The sequence below is a fragment of the Colletotrichum siamense genome (genome assembly GCF_013390195.1).
Source record: "Colletotrichum siamense strain Cg363 chromosome Unknown KSG_Cg363_contig03, whole genome shotgun sequence".
In the NCBI taxonomy this organism is placed as follows: Eukaryota; Fungi; Ascomycota; class Sordariomycetes; order Glomerellales; family Glomerellaceae; genus Colletotrichum; species Colletotrichum siamense.
The window spans coordinates 1,634,227-1,652,924 of record NW_023501016.1 but is presented as its reverse complement, the minus strand read 5'-3'; the positions used below and the strand labels follow the sequence as shown (position 1 = coordinate 1,652,924).

At 48.9% G+C, this 18,698-nt stretch overlaps 6 protein-coding genes across 6 annotated transcripts; 1 reads left to right on the top strand and 5 right to left on the bottom strand.

Moving 5' to 3' along the window:
* Positions 1-134: 134 nt before the first annotated feature.
* On the bottom strand, positions 135-2,055 carry DBP9 (ATP-dependent RNA helicase DBP9; the record flags this gene model as incomplete). Its single annotated transcript, XM_036636294.1, has 3 exons — positions 135-405; positions 478-1,706; positions 1,762-2,055. 3 exons carry the CDS (start codon positions 2,053-2,055, stop codon positions 135-137), a joined length of 1,794 nt encoding a protein of 597 aa, XP_036498634.1.
* Positions 2,056-2,710: 655 nt separating this feature from the next.
* VRG4-0 (GDP-mannose transporter) lies at positions 2,711-3,908 on the bottom strand (the record flags this gene model as incomplete). Its single annotated transcript, XM_036636293.1, has 3 exons — positions 2,711-3,063; positions 3,114-3,491; positions 3,551-3,908. 3 exons carry the CDS (start codon positions 3,906-3,908, stop codon positions 2,711-2,713), a joined length of 1,089 nt encoding a protein of 362 aa, XP_036498589.1.
* Positions 3,909-4,642: 734 nt separating this feature from the next.
* CGCS363_v004443 (uncharacterized protein) lies at positions 4,643-5,416 on the bottom strand (the record flags this gene model as incomplete). Its single annotated transcript, XM_036636292.1, has 3 exons — positions 4,643-5,003; positions 5,062-5,195; positions 5,252-5,416. 3 exons carry the CDS (start codon positions 5,414-5,416, stop codon positions 4,643-4,645), a joined length of 660 nt encoding a protein of 219 aa, XP_036498582.1.
* Positions 5,417-8,204: 2,788 nt separating this feature from the next.
* CGCS363_v004442 (Uncharacterized protein) lies at positions 8,205-9,434 on the bottom strand (the record flags this gene model as incomplete). Its single annotated transcript, XM_036636291.1, has 1 exon — positions 8,205-9,434. The coding sequence occupies one exon, from the start codon at positions 9,432-9,434 to the stop codon at positions 8,205-8,207; it is 1,230 nt and encodes a 409-aa protein (XP_036497520.1).
* Positions 9,435-10,357: 923 nt separating this feature from the next.
* Positions 10,358-11,918, top strand: CGCS363_v004441 (Sphingosine N-acyltransferase-like protein FUM18; the record flags this gene model as incomplete). Its single annotated transcript, XM_036636290.1, has 4 exons — positions 10,358-10,499; positions 10,597-10,910; positions 10,970-11,257; positions 11,313-11,918. 4 exons carry the CDS (start codon positions 10,358-10,360, stop codon positions 11,916-11,918), a joined length of 1,350 nt encoding a protein of 449 aa, XP_036498583.1.
* Positions 11,919-15,998: 4,080 nt separating this feature from the next.
* CGCS363_v004440 (putative glutamate carboxypeptidase) lies at positions 15,999-18,388 on the bottom strand (the record flags this gene model as incomplete). The annotated part of the gene is made up of 5 exons (XM_036636289.1): positions 15,999-16,163; positions 16,302-16,906; positions 16,958-17,055; positions 17,125-17,323; positions 17,596-18,388. The coding sequence occupies 5 exons, from the start codon at positions 18,386-18,388 to the stop codon at positions 15,999-16,001; spliced, it is 1,860 nt and encodes a 619-aa protein (XP_036497521.1).
* Between the last annotated feature and the right edge of the window lie 310 nt (positions 18,389-18,698).

Sequence of the window (18,698 nt, the reverse complement as noted above, 5' to 3'; positions counted from 1 at the left end):
GAGGCACGGGGTTACACCAAATGGAAGTGTCTTGAGATGAGACCCTCGCGGGAAAAATTGACGGAAAGCAACACCGAGTCTCTATTAATATCTACAGGCCACCACACCACGCTTCAGTTTCAATGAGACCCCGCTCATTTCCGTCGTGCCTTGAACGTTTTCAAAGGGTTTACTTTCCTAGTTCCGACCTTCTTGCCACGTCCAAACTTGCCCTTCTTATTCCTCAATTTGCCGCCAACCTTTCTGAATGGTACCATACCGACCTCGTTTGAAGTGAGCGAGTCTTTGCCCTCCTTGGGAAGCAAGTATTCGGGTATATGCTTAAGATGGGGCTGCTGTCTTGCTGTCCTCAGCTCTCCGTCGTGACGTAGGTGCTGCAGTTCTGTAGGGTTCTCCTCGAAGTATCTGTAGAACTCAGTCAGTCGTGTCTCAGAGAAACAAAGGCTGCACCGATGATGTGTGCTCAGAATGCCTTACCTCTTCAGCTTCTCACTCTTCAAGAGCTCCTGCTTCAACTCCCTCATACGCGCCTCTCTCACAGCGACCTTCGTGACTGCTCTCAACGCATCGTCCAGACGGTACCGGAACGCGTCCAGATGCTCCTTCTTGAAGTTGTATGGCTTCACCTCCTTGCCCTGCTTCGCTTGCTGCCTCTTGATCTTGGCTAGTACCTTCTCGTCGTTCTCCGCGGTCTCGATGCTGGTGGGCATGTGCTTGCGGTACAGCTCCTTGGGTACGTAAAACGAAAGGGCCATGCCTGTCCTTCCAGCACGTGCTGTCCGACCAATTCGGTGTGTGTATGACGATGCTGACGTTGGCAAGTCAAAGTTGACAACGGCTGCCACATTCTTGAAGTCGATGCCTCGTGATACGCCAAACTCGACATCCCGCTTTGACGACTTCTTCTTGTTCTTCTTCTTAGACTCCTTCTCCTTCTCCTTCTCGCCGTCTTCCTCCTCGGCGTCCTTCTCTTCGACGCCCATAGCGCTCTTCTCGTCGGACGCGATAATGATATCGTAGACACCGCGGTTGAACTCCTCGAGCACGTGTGCTCTTGATGTAATGGGGAGCTCGGAGTTAAGGATACAGCTTCGGACCTGGAACTGTTCGAGGAAGAGCTTCAGGCGGTATGATCTGTCGACGTCGTTGACGAAAATGAGACACTTTCCCTTGACCAGCTTCAGCTTAAAGATGATGAAAGCCAACAAAAACTTCTCGTCCTCGGCGCAGCTCACAACGAACTGTGACAAGTTATCACCCTCCGTTTCCTCGTCGTCCAAGTCGAGGACGGTCGGTTTCCGGGCGAAAATTCCTTGCAGAGAGGTGACATCGGTTGACAAGGTAGCGCTCATCATCAGAAGCTGAACACCCTTGGGGAGCTTCCTTGCGATGTTCTCCAGATCCTCGTTATAGCCGTACGAGAGGATGAGGTCCGCCTCGTCGAGAACGAGATACGAGAGCTTTTCGAGGGACAAAGCATCGTTGAGAATATTCCTCCACGCGGTGGCAGGTGTGGAGATGACAATATCGGGGAAGTTAGACAGGAGGGAGCGTTGAACAGCATCGGAGATCTTGTCGACAAGCTTGACGGCGTGGATGTCCTTCGCGCAATAGGCTGAGAATTGCTCAATCGCTTTGAGAACTTGGTCGGCGAGTTCGCGTGTCGGGACTAGAATAACGGCAGTCGTGGCGGGAGAGGAGTCGGTCTGGAGGAGGGCTGGTTAGCAGCGGTCGCGAGGGCGTTAGTCTGCAGTCTCTTACCGTCTTGCGCTTCAGGATGCTAGACAGTACGGGCAAAACGTAAGCGGCGGTCTTTCCAGAGCCACAGGGAGCCTTAGCGACGACATCCTTGCCGTCAAGAGCGAGCGGGATGGCCTTCTGTTGGACTGGCGTCGGGTCCTTGAAGCTCTCCGCGGCGACACCCTGCACCAGTCGCGTGTCGAGGCCAAGATCGCTGAAAGTGAGTTCCTTCACGGCAGGCTGTGGCTCCTGAGTCTTGGCGCGCTTCTCCTCCTTCGGCGCGGAGTCGTCGGTCTCGATATGCTTTCTCTTCATGGTGGGAGTGGCAGTGGTGACGGCGGTGGTAGCAGCGTTGTCGATGCGACGATGTAGACGGCGATTGAGTTGAGGCGGCTGCACCTCAGCCAGAAAAAAAATCTGGAGGGGCGGGTCGAGACTTTTCTTATCTTATCGGCAAGCACAGACACTGGACGCACGGTTATGTAAGCCAGTACCCACTATCTTCGCCCCGGGGGCGGGGTCGGAGCCGGGACACGGACGACGGCGGCGGACGACGATGGCGGACAATGGCAAGGACGATGACAGGGGCAACGATAAGAGAGATCACAACAATTGCGATGATAGAGACGACAAGGTCATGATTTTGCATTGAAGACATTCCCCTAACTCGCCAACAAACATACTGGTAATGAGCTCATCTCTTTAACAGGCAGCAAGTACATATGCTCACAGGTAGAGGAAGTGTTATTCAAGTGAGTTTAATTCAGACGAATTATGAAAGAAATTACTGTAAATCTACCAGAAGTTATTTGGTTGCAAGTTGCGCTAGTTCTAATCGATTCTATTTATTGCAAGCAACACGCTCTCTAATACGCATCATTCACAAGATCGCCCTCGTTTTCATGATCCCGTGGTCATGTGATACTGGTCGACAGGCCTAGATAAGAAGCTCTACAGCCACCTTCATCGACTATTTCATCCGTGCCCAGGAGTAGACAATGCCGCTAACGAATCCAATCGCTATCGCAGAAACGCTACCCACCGTCGCAGGGGCTGAAAAGAAGATCAAGCCACTCAACGCAACTGGTAGCTTATTAAGGGCGCCTACCATCGAATATGTTGTCGAAGAGGTGACTCTAATGCACCATGCGGAGCTATACGAGATGATGATAGCACCAAGGCCTGAGTAAATCATGCCAGCTATGATACTGTGACGCGACGACTCGGGAAAGTTCTTTGCCAGGTTGGCAGCAGACCAGTCTTCCACCATAAGGGAGCAGGAAAGCAGGACGGGGATTGTCAATAAGTTGTTGTAAAACATGGCTGATAGAGTCAGTAAGAAAGAATCCATGAAGTAAATTAGATGAACGTACTGTCCCAATCGCTAAAGTTCATCTTCTTGATGATCTTGCGCATTGACAGGAGATATGCAGCGCTGCACACAATATTGATGCCCATCCAAGTATATCCGACATCAAGATTTGATGACAGGCTTGAGACGCCTTTGCTCAAAGACGCGTTGGCGGCGCTCTGTATGTCGGCCCATGCTGCAACGATCGAGCTCAGGACCATTAGGCAAAATGACAGGAAGGCCAGTGGGGTGACCTTGCCTCCGAACAACAGCACTTCGCCGTACGCAATGACAATAGTGGTGAGATTTTTGAAAATGGTGTAAACCGGGACGGACAGAAATTGGAGCGCTTTGTTGCCGGTGTAAATCATGCTCACGAGAAGCAGAGAGATTGGAAACCCTGCATGAGACACAGGAGTCAGCATGTGGGGAACCAACGAATAAAGAATGACGACGTACACTGTTTGGCTTTTGCGTAATTAATGGGGGCCATATTCCGAATCATTCGCAGTCTTTTGGCGAAAATAATCGCAGTAGTCGAGACGATAGCTTGGACGGCAAGGTAGAAGAATGTCAGGTTCCACGAGCTCCCTGACACAACATATTTATTGACGACTGTCATGCTGATCGAGGACAAACAGTACGCAACAATGGATAAGGCAGTGCTGTTTTCGATTTGCCTGGTCGTGGTTGAAGCGCCATTGGAGTCGCTCGCAAGCAGACCAGAGGCGGCGTTATCGGATGGTTTCGCGTCGCGGCCATCGTAGGCGTCATCCGGGATGTTGATGACATGGTCCCCCTTTTCGGGATTAGACATCGCGAAGAGTAGACAAAGGCTCTCGATAAGATGGAAAAAACGAAGAGCACGGGAAGTCTGTGAATAAATTGTGTTTGAATTTTCCGTTTATATGGGCAGCTGCGAAGGTAATTTGGAGAAGAGCGATAGCGAGAAGAGGGGTTTGCGACGTGTGCTTGATTGTGGCTGTGTTCAGTCTGCAGTCAGCCATCTCATTTCCCCAATACGAATTTCTGACCACACTTGGGGAGGCTGTGTAGCCTGTGCCGCAATGTCACTAGTGTCTCACTTTTATCAATACATGTCTTCGGTTGATCTCAAAACATCCTTCTTTTCAGATAAGTCAGAGAGAAAAGTACAGCAGTTCCTAGGTTTGAAGCCTTGCCGATTGTTCTTGTCAAGTCTCTCTGTGAACTTGAGCGCGTGAGGTTAATGCAGCTGCTGATATTTCGGATCATTTAAGCTTCAGAGCACTTGATAATAAGTCCGGCCACATATGAAAAGAAAACATATTGGTTCATAGAATTTAAAAATAAACCAAAAGCAATGGTCACAGCGGTGAACGTATCGAATGAAGAACTCCTCTGCGCACTACGAACTTCATTTTCATTCCATAGGTTGGTATTAAGTATATTCTAAGTCTACATTCTAAACTGCAAAACCCATTATCAGATGATTAGTGACAGAACAGTGTTGTGCAAGAGCTATAAGTTTGCGTTTGACAAACTGTGATCTGGATCCTTACTTGAAACCTCTTACTGCGGCTTTCCAATCACGTTCTTCTTCCAGCCGTTGTAGTTGACGATCTTGGTGTCTGAGAGGAGCTTCCAGTCCTTCTTGCAATCGACTTGAAAGTCCAGAGCTCTGTCGTTAACAAGGTCTGTCGGGATGAGCAGCTGCTTGGCCCCCTTAGCAAACTTGACGGCGTCATTGGTTTTGTCAATCTTGGACATTCGAAGAGCGCGGTTAAATGCTTCGTCATCGACCTTCTTATTGTTGACAGTCTGCGTGGACGCCCAATCATACTGCGCACCGATTTTCCACCAGGTGTTCGGGGGAATCCACGCTTTGATGGTGTTGTCAACGGCGATTCTGTTGGCAGTAATAAGACAATGCCTACACAAGAGATAATAATTAGCCGTGAAGCCTAATTTGCGATGTAACGAATGCTTACCAGTCACCAGGGTTTCCTTCCCACTGCCCAGGTCCAGGAGTGATGTAGACACCTTTGCCGATTTGAGCTCCGCCAGTGGTCAATGCCGGCTTGTATACGATTCTGTGATTCTGGTTGTAAATCTTTGCTTGGTCCTGGTTCACTCTTTAGCTTGCAACTCACTGAAGCCACCATTTCATGGGACACCTACCGGATGGACGGTCCTGTAACCAATTGTGATGCGGTCTCCTTGGAGCGTTGATTTCGGCTTCCCTCCCAATCCACAGCAGCCTTGGCGAGGTTCTATGGGCGCTGAGACAACGCTGCTAACGAGAACCGCAGCCGAAAACAAAGTAAAAATGTTGGAAAGAATCATGATGAGGGCTCTATTGGATGATTTGGCGAGAAGTGAAGTTGTGTGATGATTCTGTTTGATGCATGAGTGGATGATGCTCTCTTCTTCGACTAACAGAGCTTCGAATGTCGAATTTATAACTCTTTCAATGGCACCATCATCTTTTGGGATCTATGTTGAACTGTTCGTATGTTAGTGCCAAGAGAGGTCCTGAGCGATGCTATCCTGCTCGGTATTAAGCTCGCTGCGCAACGCACGATGTCGGTGGGCCTTGGAGGATATCCGCACCGCCAAGATATGGGCCTTTTCTAAAGTTAGAAGACACTTCGAGGTACGAAAATCAGTGCCAGCTGAAACTAAAGAACCGTAGCGATCATGATTCGGGTATAATGCGATCTATTTTGCGAGGATACTCTGTTTTCCAGACCGTCAAGGTCAAAACCAGTGACAATGAGGCCACAAGAGCCTAGTTTGGCAGTGTCCAGATGTCCTTGGCTGGCCACCCTCGAAATTCTCGCGAGAATTTCACCTCCCACTTCAGCCGATGGCATCCATAATTATTTATTGCGCTTTGGTCGGATATTCCTGTTCAAGATGCCGGTTACCATTCTTTCGGCAAGACCTTGAGCTTCAATCTTGCGCAAATAGATGTGCGCGTCGTCAAAGATGAAGACTGAAGAATGTTCTGCGTAATGTTCAGCCGATGTCGCGTCCTCTCCCTTGCCACAAGCTCCCAAGACTGTAAGGTCTTCTGTGAAGGCTCAAAAGGCCAAGTAGACTCAATTGTGAGTTTTGTCTCGTTACGGAGGACTTCGTAACGAAGCAAGAATCCCTTGCCCACAGCGCCATGCCAAATCTCCATGGTGTGCAAGCGTGGCATACGCCACGCTGCCCTACTTGCCGCCAATAGTAATTCGTTCGTTTCCATGGAACCCGTCCGTCTTGTCGGAATTTGAGAAGTAAGTGAGAGACTTCTGAGCCTACCCCACAACCTCATCCCGACCGGCAAAGCAGAAATTCTGGTTTCGGAATAGAACGGTCGAAAGAAGTTACTCGCTTCTACCGCGTGGGATATGGCAAGTGTTTGTAGATCAAAGCTGGCCCTAAGTGCAAACCACCCCAGTTGCGCATTCCTTTGCTTAGGTTTTCGGCCATGCAACCAAGATTCCTGAGCCTCCCATATGGACACTGCGAAGACCTTTGGCGGTAAGTTCGCCAACAGAGCTCCGCATGCTTGATTTCTCTCTGCTTGACCCTCACCATCGATGCTTCGCCACGGCATGTATCTCACACGCCTCAAGCCGTCCAGTCGCTGCAAAATCTTCTGTATCGCAGAGGATGACAGAGACCGGAACATGTGGCGATTCATTGAAAATCCTGAGATGACTGGAACGTGCGGTAGCGATATCTCTCCGTTCCGACTACAAAAGTCGAGTAAACTTCCAATGAGGCGTTGTTTTGAGCCGAAATGCGAAAAGACTCTCGATCGTTGTCGGTGGGCGACAACGCTATGACTCTGGGCATTTCGACTGGACTGATCGTCGATTTGCGCATTACGAAAAGAATGCTGAGTGTCACTGGGCGAGCTAGCACACATCTCAAGCCAGATGCCGTGGCCGGACGGTAAAGTCCAAGAAGACATTACCGAGAAGAGAGATACCAGTCCTTCGGTGAACCTGGCGTTGTTTTTAAGGATAGTGGTTTCGTCTTCTTTCTTATCACATCCATCACAGGTGTAATTTCTCAAAGAGATGTGAAATGTGATCTTTCTACACGCTGATACCCGGCTGTCGCTCATATAGGACTGAAAGGTGATGATTTCGAAGGGAGAGTACGGGAGATTGATACTTCGGAATGTAACTTTCTCAAAAAAGGCTTTCCAGTCTAGACAGACACTGGCGTAGTTGGAAAGTCGGCCAGTCCCGTGGCCGGCTTGGGAAACCAGGAATTCCAGAATGATGAGCCGGATCTCGGCGGGCAGCGTCTGCCATTGGAAGCTAGTGTTACCGCTCATTCGAACTTGGTTAGTCGATTCCTCTGTTAGGTTTTGCCCCGCTGCTTGGGTAAGGAGAAGCATGTTCTTTCGATATTTATTTGTTCGTAAGTTGGAATTAGTCGAAGATGTGATTCAAGGCAAGGCAGGTTCGTGGGGTGTGAACGGGATTGTTCGTGTTCTGATTTGCCCCTTGGTATTGTCCTATTCAATGGCTATTGAGATATAATTGTGGTGAAAATTAAGTTTTCAAAACAAAGTGTGTCAATGGAGTCGGCTGATTGAAGTAGATACCTGTCTGTACCAGTACCTGTTTGTACTAGGACCCCTCTGGTGTGTGTGTTGGGGGGACCTTTCCGGTCAACATTTGAGACTACTATTTTCAGTGATAATGTACAGGATTCTGGATTCATCTAGGTCTGGCGATGAAGTCACTTATAGAGAAAAACCTCCCTTTCTTGCGAGGTGCTGAAGCCGAAAGTTTCAAACCCAAAAGAGGTCTAAGACAGAAGGATACATTGAACATGACTTTCGTTGGAAACTACAGTATGTGCGCTGCCTGCATCTGCAGGTCCTGAATGCAGAATCTCAAGGTAACCTATCTCCGTTACGCGGTGCAAAAGATGTGGATTAAACGTGCTTCAACTCCAGGAGCAGTCTATGAATCAATTTTTTACCAAATGCCGTTTCATCGTTTGAAGCTGGAATCGACTACCCTGTTGGAATGAGTTGGGCAGTCTCACTGGTAGCACGCATTTGAAGGAGTTTCTTAACTATCAGACTATGTAGTTTGCACGTAGATACTAACAGTTGGCTTTACTGCTTAAGCGCAAGCTCTGGATAGCTCGGCAAGGGCCAGCCTCCCTTCTCCTCGCTGGAGAACTTGGTCGCTATTTCAGGGACGCGCAGTAGGCAGAGGATCCAGACAATCCAGTGCAGGATGAGAACGCCCCAATACGTGTCTGGCATGGTCAGCCTGATCATCGGCAGGCTGAGCTTCTGACATTCATCGATGAAGGGACGCAGAACCTTGTCGTAGTTCTCAAAAGCGAGCGGAAGATCATCTGGATGCCGACTTATCTCCCCTGCCAAGACATATGCTCCCACGAAGCTGCTAGTTGTGCCCATGGCACTGAAGGGCGAGGGACAATGTGCCGCATCGCCAAGAAGAACAACGCGGCCCTTGGACCATGTCTTGGTCTGGACCTGGACAACTTCCTGGCTGTAGAAGTTCTCGGTTGTCTTCATGCCCTTCATGAAGCGATCCGTCTGCCAACCAGCGTTTCGAAACTTGTGCGCCCAGAACTCCTTCTGCTGCTCCACTGATCCCCTGTGAATGAGTGACGCCTCATTCGAATGGTCTTTGATGAAAAAGTAGACTTGCGTTTCCGTCGGGTTGTGAGTCCTACGAAAGACCATGCGTCCTTCTGCTGGATGGTACACTCTGCCGATATTGTCGTCACCGTCCTCGCGCGGAATGAACCAGTATGATGCATGCAAACCCAGATGGCGGTAAGGGTCCGGGGCGTCCGTTGGCTGTGTGGCTTTTCGAATCCTTGAACCCTGACCATCGGCCCCGACGAGTATGTCGAAAGTATCGGACGAACCATCAGAGAAGTAGGCGATAACCTCTTTCTCATCCTGCTCGAAACTCTCGACAGTCTTCCCGAAAATGTATTCGACATTGTCCTTTGTCGCGTCGTAAAGAATGCGGACAAGATCACCTCGCATAATCTCATACTCAGATGTCCCACTTTGAGCACCTTTGCCGGACGTGTTGGCCATAAGAGTGCCGACAGCTTTGCCAGTGGAATCAACTATAGCCATGCCGGCCTCGTCGACTCGGTTCCCTCTAACGGTGTCGAGAAGTCCCATGCGCTTGAGGACCTCGATGCCTTGCTCGCGGAAATCGATTTGTGCTCCGGTCGCTCTCAGTGTCGGGTAACGCTCGACGATGGTGACACGATGGCCTAGCCGTGCAAGCCAGAATGCCAATGCTGGCCCAGCGCAGCCACCACCGCAGATGAGAACTTTAAGGCGGGTCATGATGAAAATCAGCCGCTGTTGAGACTGCTAGGCGGGGATGTGATCTTGGGTGTGTTGCCTGATGTGTCTAACACGCATTCAAGGGCGCTTTTAGATGGCCAACGTAGCTCCTTTATAAGCATGACGTCCCTTTAAGGCTCTAGACATAAGCATTTGGGCTCCCGCTAGTCCTCAGCCACCCATCTCATGCGGCAGATCAGTAGCCGTTTCCGGCCAAGGGAAACACGGTGTGTACGTAAGCCAGCTCTAGTACACGACTTCTCTGCAGCCTTGATATTTGTATATATGGCATTCGGAAGGTCCTTGAACAGTTGGGCTGTAAGCTCGGGACATTACTAGCAATGGCGGTTGAGATGCATCCTCCATCTGTTAGCTGCTTGACAGTTGGTGCCGGGATGACATGACATGATCCTTGCAGCTGAGGACCCCTGAGACTTGCATGCCTAATTACGGCTAACAGGTGCAGAGCAAATCTGTGCTGCTAGTGTCGTCAGATTCCGTTGCTTATCGACTGGCGGTGCTTTTCTTCAGATGAGTATCGTCGAGAACGTGAGGCGAGCCTGTTGGTCTCTTTCGAAGTCTCCCGCGTTACTCAGGCTGCCCCTGAGTAATCCACAGCGACATGTTACGTGCGGGCAGGCAATTTTAGATATTCTCTTTTCAATATCACACCCCTGTATATCCATCCCGCTCCTTGTCTCAAGGGTCCAAATGCTCAGCTGAGCCTGGCCCTGCTCCTCGTTGGGGCTTTCTCATTACCTTTTAAGCGACATGCGGCGCAGAGCTTTCCTCGACAACCCGATCGACTACCATACGCATTTTCTTCTGTGCACACCCGCACGCTTCTTTTTACCTGGCCATCACCGACTCATCGTAGAATCTGTCATTGCATTGAATGAGTGAATCTGTGTGGCCGAAGGAACATGGGCGATTCGAACGATGTCGCGCACCTGGACCGCGCGTCTGTTGAGCTGAGAGTGAAGAAGACAAAGACCAGGAAGGCGAAGAGGAAAGACGGAGGGCGATTGGACAAAATCGCTCAATGGCTGCTTGAAAATCAGACTGGTATGTAAGAAAGTGCTGACTATGTCGATGGCTGCAGATATCACCTCCCAATGCCGCACCCTGAGCCATGCAATGCTGACATCCGCCCCATGAACAGGCCTTGCGTTTCACACCATCTGGCCCCTTCTTCTTGCGTACGTCTTTGTCCCTGCAGCCCGTCCGTTCACGTCGAAGTTCTTTGAGCTTTCATACTACAACCCAAACACTGGCAAATATGGCGCCGGCCACAAAGATCTCTGCTTCGTCGCTCTCTGTGTGGTGCTCTGCATCGGTATCCGCGCGTTCTTGATGAACCATGTCCTCTCACCCCTTGGCAGGCACTGGGGTATCAAGAAGGAGAAAGATGAGACGCGATTCGCGGAACAAGGTTGGATGCTGACCTACTACGTGGTTTTCTGGCCTCTGGGAATGGTATTTCTGACACCGAGCATCAACCGACCACAAAACTCATGAAATTGACTGGCTCTTAGTACCTTTACTGCAAATCACCTTATTACCTCAATATGAAGGAGTTGTGGTCCAATTGGCCTCAGAGAGAGCTCGATGGGTTGATGAAGATATACATACTGGCTCAATGGGCGTACTGGGCCCAGCAGGTCATTTCCGTCAATATTGAGGAAAAGCGTAAGGACTACGTGGAAATGCTAGTCCACCACGCAATCACGCTGTCTCTCATCGCCGCAAGCTACGCATATCATCAGACACGAGTCGGCCATTTAATCTTGGTACTGATGGATGTGATTGAGTTGATCTTCCCTGTGAGTTTAGTGGATACGAAAACGCTGCAGAGGATCCTTGCTAACAATACAACAGCTGGCGAAGTGCCTCAAGTACATCGGCTTCAAGAAGGTCTGCGACGTGGTCTTCGGGGTTTTCTTGTTTGTCTGGGTCTTTACCCGGCACGTTTTCTACCTCATGGTATGTTGGAGTGTCTACTACGACCTACCCAAAGCCGTGGAGATGCCGTGTTTCCGGGGCGCACCTGGCGAAATCGAGGGCCCATTTCCTGCACCAACAGAAGGCTGGTCGCATCTTCTGGAGCCATTTAAAGACTCAACAGGAACTGTGTGCTTCACTGACAGCGTCCGCCGAGGCTTCTTGACGTTTCTGCTGGCCCTCGAGGTCGTCATTTGCGCGTGGTCTTTCTTCATCATGCGCGTCACGGTGCGCGTTCTCAAGGGCGCCTCGGCTGAAGACGTCAGGAGTGACGTGGAGGAGGCTGAGGAAACGGAGATCGAGTACGAGGTGGTGGAGGCTGTTGAGAAGGAAGTGGGCGTTGATTCTATCGATCTCAAAGCATGGGAGCGTCGTAACGCCAAAAAGGATACGGGCTCGAAAGCGACTGGCGTCAGGCTTCGCAGCCACAGCGACCGGAAGGACTTCCTGAACAGGATTGGTTGTGACAAGCAGATTGATTGAGAAACATGACCGGGATACCATGGCTTGCGACTTTTGTGGACACTTCATCCGGGGAGAGTTTTGTTCGAAAAAGAAAGGTAGTAATTACTACCAAAGAGGTTCTTGCAACCACCATAAGAATCCAAGACGAGTCGTCAACACGACTACCGACGAGATTTTGTCTTGAATTCAAGAGCCATTTCAACGTTTTTTCCACTACATCTGCAGCACAGATCAGCTCCTACTCCAATTTCAACATGCACGATTGACGCAAGGGGAATGAGACATCTTTACCGCACGCTTTTCTCGTCGTTTACAACCCTATCAACCGCTAAATTTGGCGGAGGGAACAAAGTTGCATTAAATCTGTCAAAGCAGTACTACGCGGGGCTGGGAATCTCTTCCGCCTCAGCCAAGAATAACTTTAATGACGCTTTGTTCATATTTGGACGCATACTTTAGTAGCAGAAGCCGATCTAGGCTGCTAGATGTTGACTTTGAGTCTCAACTCCGTAGACCGGCTCACAGTGATCTTGAGTTGGAAAGGCAACAACGTCTGCTGGCAACGAAAAGTCTTAGAAGGGGCTTAATGGGGCATTTTGGCTTGGTATATATCTCTGGATATGACGACACAAATACGTTGACCCTTAATGTTCATGTCGGGCTTACTTGAATGAAGATGTGCAGCTTATAAATCCAATGACCACTCTACAACTATAGTCCGCCCTCGATTAAACGGTGCTGATGAGCGAGCACGTCTGCCAAATGAGGTGGACAGAGTAATTCATAGCTACAGGCGTGTCTCTTGGTCTTGAATGTACCTACCTAGGTATGTAGTCAATTTCAGGACAAGGACGGCTGACACCAAATAGGTAGCGGCAAATATTCTCCAATCTGTCGTCGCCTACCCATTATCGATGTGATTCCCCATGCTTTCTGTCATCTCTGTACTCTGAATTTCTTGTTGGCTGATTTCGCGGAGAGGACTGGGCTGACCAACCAGAACAGAATTCGGCCGAGCCTGGTGCCATGCAGTCATCAACGAATGCCAACCACAGCAATTGACTTAGGTACGCCCGGCTTGGTAAGCACTAGTGATCTGTCTGCTTCCACCTGGCCTTAACTTTGGATTATATGCCTGAAGCTCTATTTAAGGTAACTCGCAGCCCCAACCGGTATTTGGTTAGAATCCCTCCTTCTGGCATCTGTGGACCTCATAGATAGCAACTTACCGAGCTACAAGACTACGCATAACTTCAAGAGGCTCCACATCATAGAAGAAACTCTACGTCGCAGCTACAAATTCTTTCATGATGGCGTATTGCGACTTTTGTGCAAAGCTCACCGTTGAAACCCTTTTCTACCAGGATATCAAATTCCACCCCGATCTTAAATCCCTCAAGGAGAGCGCCGAAAAAGGCTGTGATTTCTGTGGCCTTTGTTGGGTCAGTATTAAGGCCAAATGCATGCCTCGGTATCTTACTGAGCTCCTCAACGGGGAAAGACCAAGCTCACTTGATGGAGACCAGCCATGGTATCCCAGCATCTGGCTTCATGGTCAAATCGTACCTGTTGCATCGGATAGTGCAGATGGCGTTTGGATCACTTGCGGACGAAGTCGGACATCGGTCGACTTGGGTTTGTCAGAAACCAACCCTCCCGGATCCCCACTAAGCATCAAGCTATCGTCTTACGCGTGAGTGTGCAAGATTCGAGCCCCATTCAACAAACACTATGTAGAGTTTCATCAGGCTGATAGATGCAAGTATCGATGGATCTGCCGCTGCCTCGATATATCCCGAACGATGCATCGCTACAGACCCCGACCCCGACCTGTACATCTCGTTCACTCTTTCTCGGCTAAAAGACTGCCGCGAGAAACACGCTCGCTGTGCAAGACCACATTCACTACAGATGCCCACACGTGTTATTGAAGTGGGAGCGAACCGTAAGTCCAGGCTTCGGGTTACAAATAGTCTTTGCAAACCATATGTGGCGCTATCTTATTGCTGGGGACCCTCGACAGATAATGTCAAATTGACGCACGACACTTACGATGATTTCGTCATCGAACTCCCGGAGCAGAGCCTAACAAAATCTCACCAAGAAACTATTCAGTTTACTCGGGCCCTTGGATTTAAATACTTATGGGTTGATGCCCTCTGTATTATCCAGGGTGACGAAGACGACTGGGCTTTTGAGTCCAGGCGTATGGAACATGTCTACGGCAACGCGGCTCTGACAGTGGTGGCCGCACGCTCTCCGGACTCCCGTGAAGGCTTCATAAAGGCTCTATCTGGGATGAAGCGACAGCCATGTCCGATTCCCCTATCGCCTTCAAGTGAGGATGTTCTCTACATCGATCGGCCTACCAATTTATCCATTGGTCCTACGACCACCCGCGGCTGGTGTTATCAAGAAGAGTTTCTCTCCAAATACACCATTCAATTTGCCGAGGAGCAGATCGTATACAATTGCCGGACCTTGAGCTCTTGGGAAGACGGTACGACTAAAGTCTGGGGCTCGCCCGGCATGCCGTCCCCTCCAGTCTTCCCATCCACGGCCAAAGATGTGAACATACGGAGGGAGCAAACGCTTACCATGTGGTATGCACAGATCGATAGGTTCACACTGCGCACTATATCCAATCCCCACGACGTTTTTGCCGCCATAGCCTCCATCGCCAAGCTCGCTGTTGGCGTTCTTGGCTCTCACTACGTTGCTGGGCTGTGGGAAGATGATATTGCCAGAGGCCTTCTTTGGAAACCGCGTCATCACGTACACCAAGGCTTTCATATTCCTCCTGTGCGCCCTCAGCCTACGAGGCTGGCCCCTCCACCGGTCGTAAGAGCACCATCATGGTCATGGGCCTCAGTCGAAGGCCCAATACACCACCAACACACAGGCAGGAAATTCAAAGATTTTGAAAAGCCGGGGTTCATCAAGATTAAGCCCCATCTGGAAAACGATAGATGGACAGTCGATGCTTATTGCAATACGGCTACTCTTCACATGCCACACTGCGAGCTTAGTCTGATTGGCCATGTTGCCAAAGCATCGGTTATGAACACACCGACGGCTGACTATGTTTCAAGCAAACAACGAAACTGGTGGAAGTACTGGTGGAAGAACAAGGCTAAACATTACGGGGTTCTGCTCGCTGACGCTGAAGAGACATGCGCAGATCATAGCACCTTGAGTGACAAAGTGGTCGACATCGGTATGTTTGATGTGCCCGAAGAGGCAACCAAGCAGGTTTGGTGTCTGAATATCATAGAGAGGGAAGGTTTGATGTTAGTCAAACAGGGAGAGAAGTGGCGGCGCATTGGTTGGTTTGCACTGGAAAGGATATCGTGGTTTGATGTCCGTCATGAAAGTCAAATTAGGTTAGTATGACACCGTACCGGAATGCGTAATATTATGAACATCTTTCTTCCCTTCTAAGTTTTCTTCTTCGTAGTTTGCCGCCTAGAGGCGCACCTTATTAACTACTATATAACTCTAATAGGGAAATATATAGAGAGTTATAGTATAACCTCTATAGCTAACTTATAGGGTATATAAAGGGGATTTTTAAGCTACTTAGCTAAGCTAGTAGAAATAGCTCTTTATTATATTATAGCTTATATTTAAAGTTCTCTAAGATAAATTTAATATATACTTCTTACTTAATTAATATAGTTTTTATTATTAGTAATATTAAATATTTAAAAAAAATTAATTTACTATATATTTAATAATAGCTTAATTATATCTTTATAGCTAAGAATAATAATATAATATCTCTATACTTTTTTATAATATATATTAAGTTCTTAGAAAACTTTTAGAATTAAACTCTTTATTAAATTAAATAGAGATTTAAAAAGATTACTAAAAACCTAAAAAATAAGAATAATACGAGGGAGATTAATAGGATATTTAATAAGAAGTATAGTAAATAGTTCTAAGAACTAATCGCTATTATTACCTTTATCTAAGGATATAGTAGTTAAGAAAATTAGCTTAGGTTAGGGTAGAGGAAAAAAAGGTCCTTATATTCCCTGTAGTTATATAAAAATTCACAAAAGAATTCTTCACAAAATGATATTATGAACATTTTCATACTCCAGTGTTAATCAGGAGAAGCCTTGTTACTTTCTCGATGGCTTCAACGATCTTCGCGATCCACTCGGTCACACCTTTCGTGTCTTCCGCCTCCATGCATTCCACGATCCCGGGAAAGATAACTCCATCGTATCCATACCAAAGTCCAGGAGCAAAGATCTGATAAATTGTCAGCGACCTGCTATTTAATCTAGTAAGAATGGTACTTGCCATGTGTCGATACCACTCTCTCCCTGGCAAGCCTTCGCCTTTCGGCAGTAAGAAATGACGGTCGAGATTGAGGTACTTTGTATTTACACCGCTTTCGGGTTGCAAGCTCGTTGGAGAAGCTTTGGTGTTCGATCTCGCGTCCACTTCGAGAGCTGCAGCATGAAATCGACTGATCGCTCCGTCAAGGGCCGAGAGGTCAAGGAAACTGCCGTATTTGGTCTTCAGCTGTTTTGAGTGATGCGCAAGAACCTTGGGATACTCCACAGCCTCAAATATGATGCTTCCAGTACCAGCGAGCCGAACAGTCAGAAGTCCCCACAGCTGAGCCATGGCACGATGCTTCTTGAAGCCCACGTCACCAAACTTCTCAACCCAGTAGAAGCTGTCATAGTTGGAGTGATAAGGATAAACTCCTTGGCCCTGGCGATTGAACAGAAGATCAACAGAGGGAATGCCAAGATGGTTGAAGAAGACTGTGTAATCGCTCCCGGTTCCCATGAGGTCAAGCACTGGGGTCGGACGCCCAGGGTCGGTCCGACGTTGATCACCAAGCCAGTCATCGTAGACAGTCTTGCCTTCGTGGATTGGCGACCGGATCAATTGGGTAACATCCCTAAGGACACTGGCCAAAAGGGGGCTACCAGTGACTCCGAGTACTTGGCCGCCATTTGTAGCCTCGTCGACGTTGAGGTCTGAACAGGAGTCAGTCATGGCTTCAAGGGACAACAGATTGCTAGACTTACAAGCTACGCAATTCTTGCTCAGTTCTTCCTGGTGATGCTCACCCCATTCGGTGGAACCCACCAAGCCGTACTCTTCATTATCCCAATTTGCCAGTATTCTACGTTCATATTAGCTGTCAGATTCAGCAGAAGTAGTCAAATATCATTCCAATTTTTTGAACACTTACATCTTGCGATATGGTCTCCAACCTCTCTGGCACAGCTCTCCCAAAGCGCGGGCGACCTCATTCATAGCAGCTGTTCCGCTGACAGGGTCAATGGCACCGCAACACCAGGAATCGTGGTGATTTCCAAGAACAATACTTTCGTCCGTCAGTCCTCGAATCGTTCCTATGACATTGTAGATCGGAGCGTATTTGTAAGTTCCTACCCAACATCAATCAGCATTAGCAACTCTTGCGTCTTCAGTTATTAAGGTATGCATTGAAAACTTGCTAGAAGCATCATTAAGGGTCGGGGTCAACGCAGATGCACTTCAAGTGGGATGGATTTAGGGTTGACCATCTCAGACAGGAAAGGACCCTTACCATGGTTGGCTAATGCGACTTGGACTTTGCTTGGTCCCGTGAAGTATTTTACGTCAGTAAGGCAACCTTTCCAATCACTCCCTTCGCCGGCCATGGAAAAGGGACTCAAACCCTGTCCATTCAGGGCTTTCAAGAATGGAACAGCGTCGGCATAGGATATCGGAAGAGATGGTATCTTCGGGGTTGCGTGTCCAGGATCTTGGCGTTCGACGTTAGTTCCAGGCAAGCTTGGGTACCCAGGGGTCGTAGGGTCTCCGACAGCTATCGAGAAAAAGTCGACGCTTCCTCTCTGAATAGACTTGGGGTGTCTGGCTGGTCCATGTGGGAAAGGCTTGTAACCATTGGCCTCGGTGTACTTCCCGTCTTCTTGTGGATCGTTGTACAATACAACAGCAGCAGCACCGTACTGCTCTGCCGCCCGAACCTTCAAGCCTCTGAAGACTTTGGCGTACTTGCAGATGACAATCTTCCCCTTGACTGAGATCCCCTTTGACTCAAGAAGCTCAAAGTCTCTCAACTCGCCAAAGTTTGCGTAAACTAGCTCGGCGCAGGCCTCGCCATTGGCGCTGAAGCCGTGGAATGCCGGGAGACCATTCTTAGGTGATGACGTGGGGTCTTCAGGAACCTCGTCTTCTGTCAATGAAGCTTCGAATGCTACTTCTCGGTCGGAGTCGAGGAGTTGCAGGCTTTGTGACACGGGAAAGTTTTGAAGCACATCGTATTGTTCCAGTTCCGTGGGAATGCCGTATGATCTCCAAAGATCTCGGATGCGTGTGGCGTGGGCCAGATCGCCGGCGAGATGGGGTTCCGCGCTGTATTCTTTGGACCAATGACGCAGGTTGGCTGTTGTAGGTGTCTCCAGCATTAGCTGTTCTGCCTCTTGTTGAGTCACCTTGATCTCCATGGTGGGTGTTCACGTTATGAGAATCGATAAATCCCCGCATGGGGAAACGCGACGTTCGAAGGTCGTCCAGAGTCAGCTCTATATGTAAGGGATCTACTTGTAGCAGTCTATTCCTGCCCCACCAAACGCGGGGACCTCGGAGACCCAGTCAAAGATAAGAGAAACAGGTGTTCCGGTGACTTGAGACAGCTTAAAATGTATACATAATGAGACGAAGATCGGAAATTGTTTTGGTTCATTTGTACGTTTTAGCCACATATATCTACGATCAAACGCATGAATATTTTGACACAATCAATATAGTCCACAA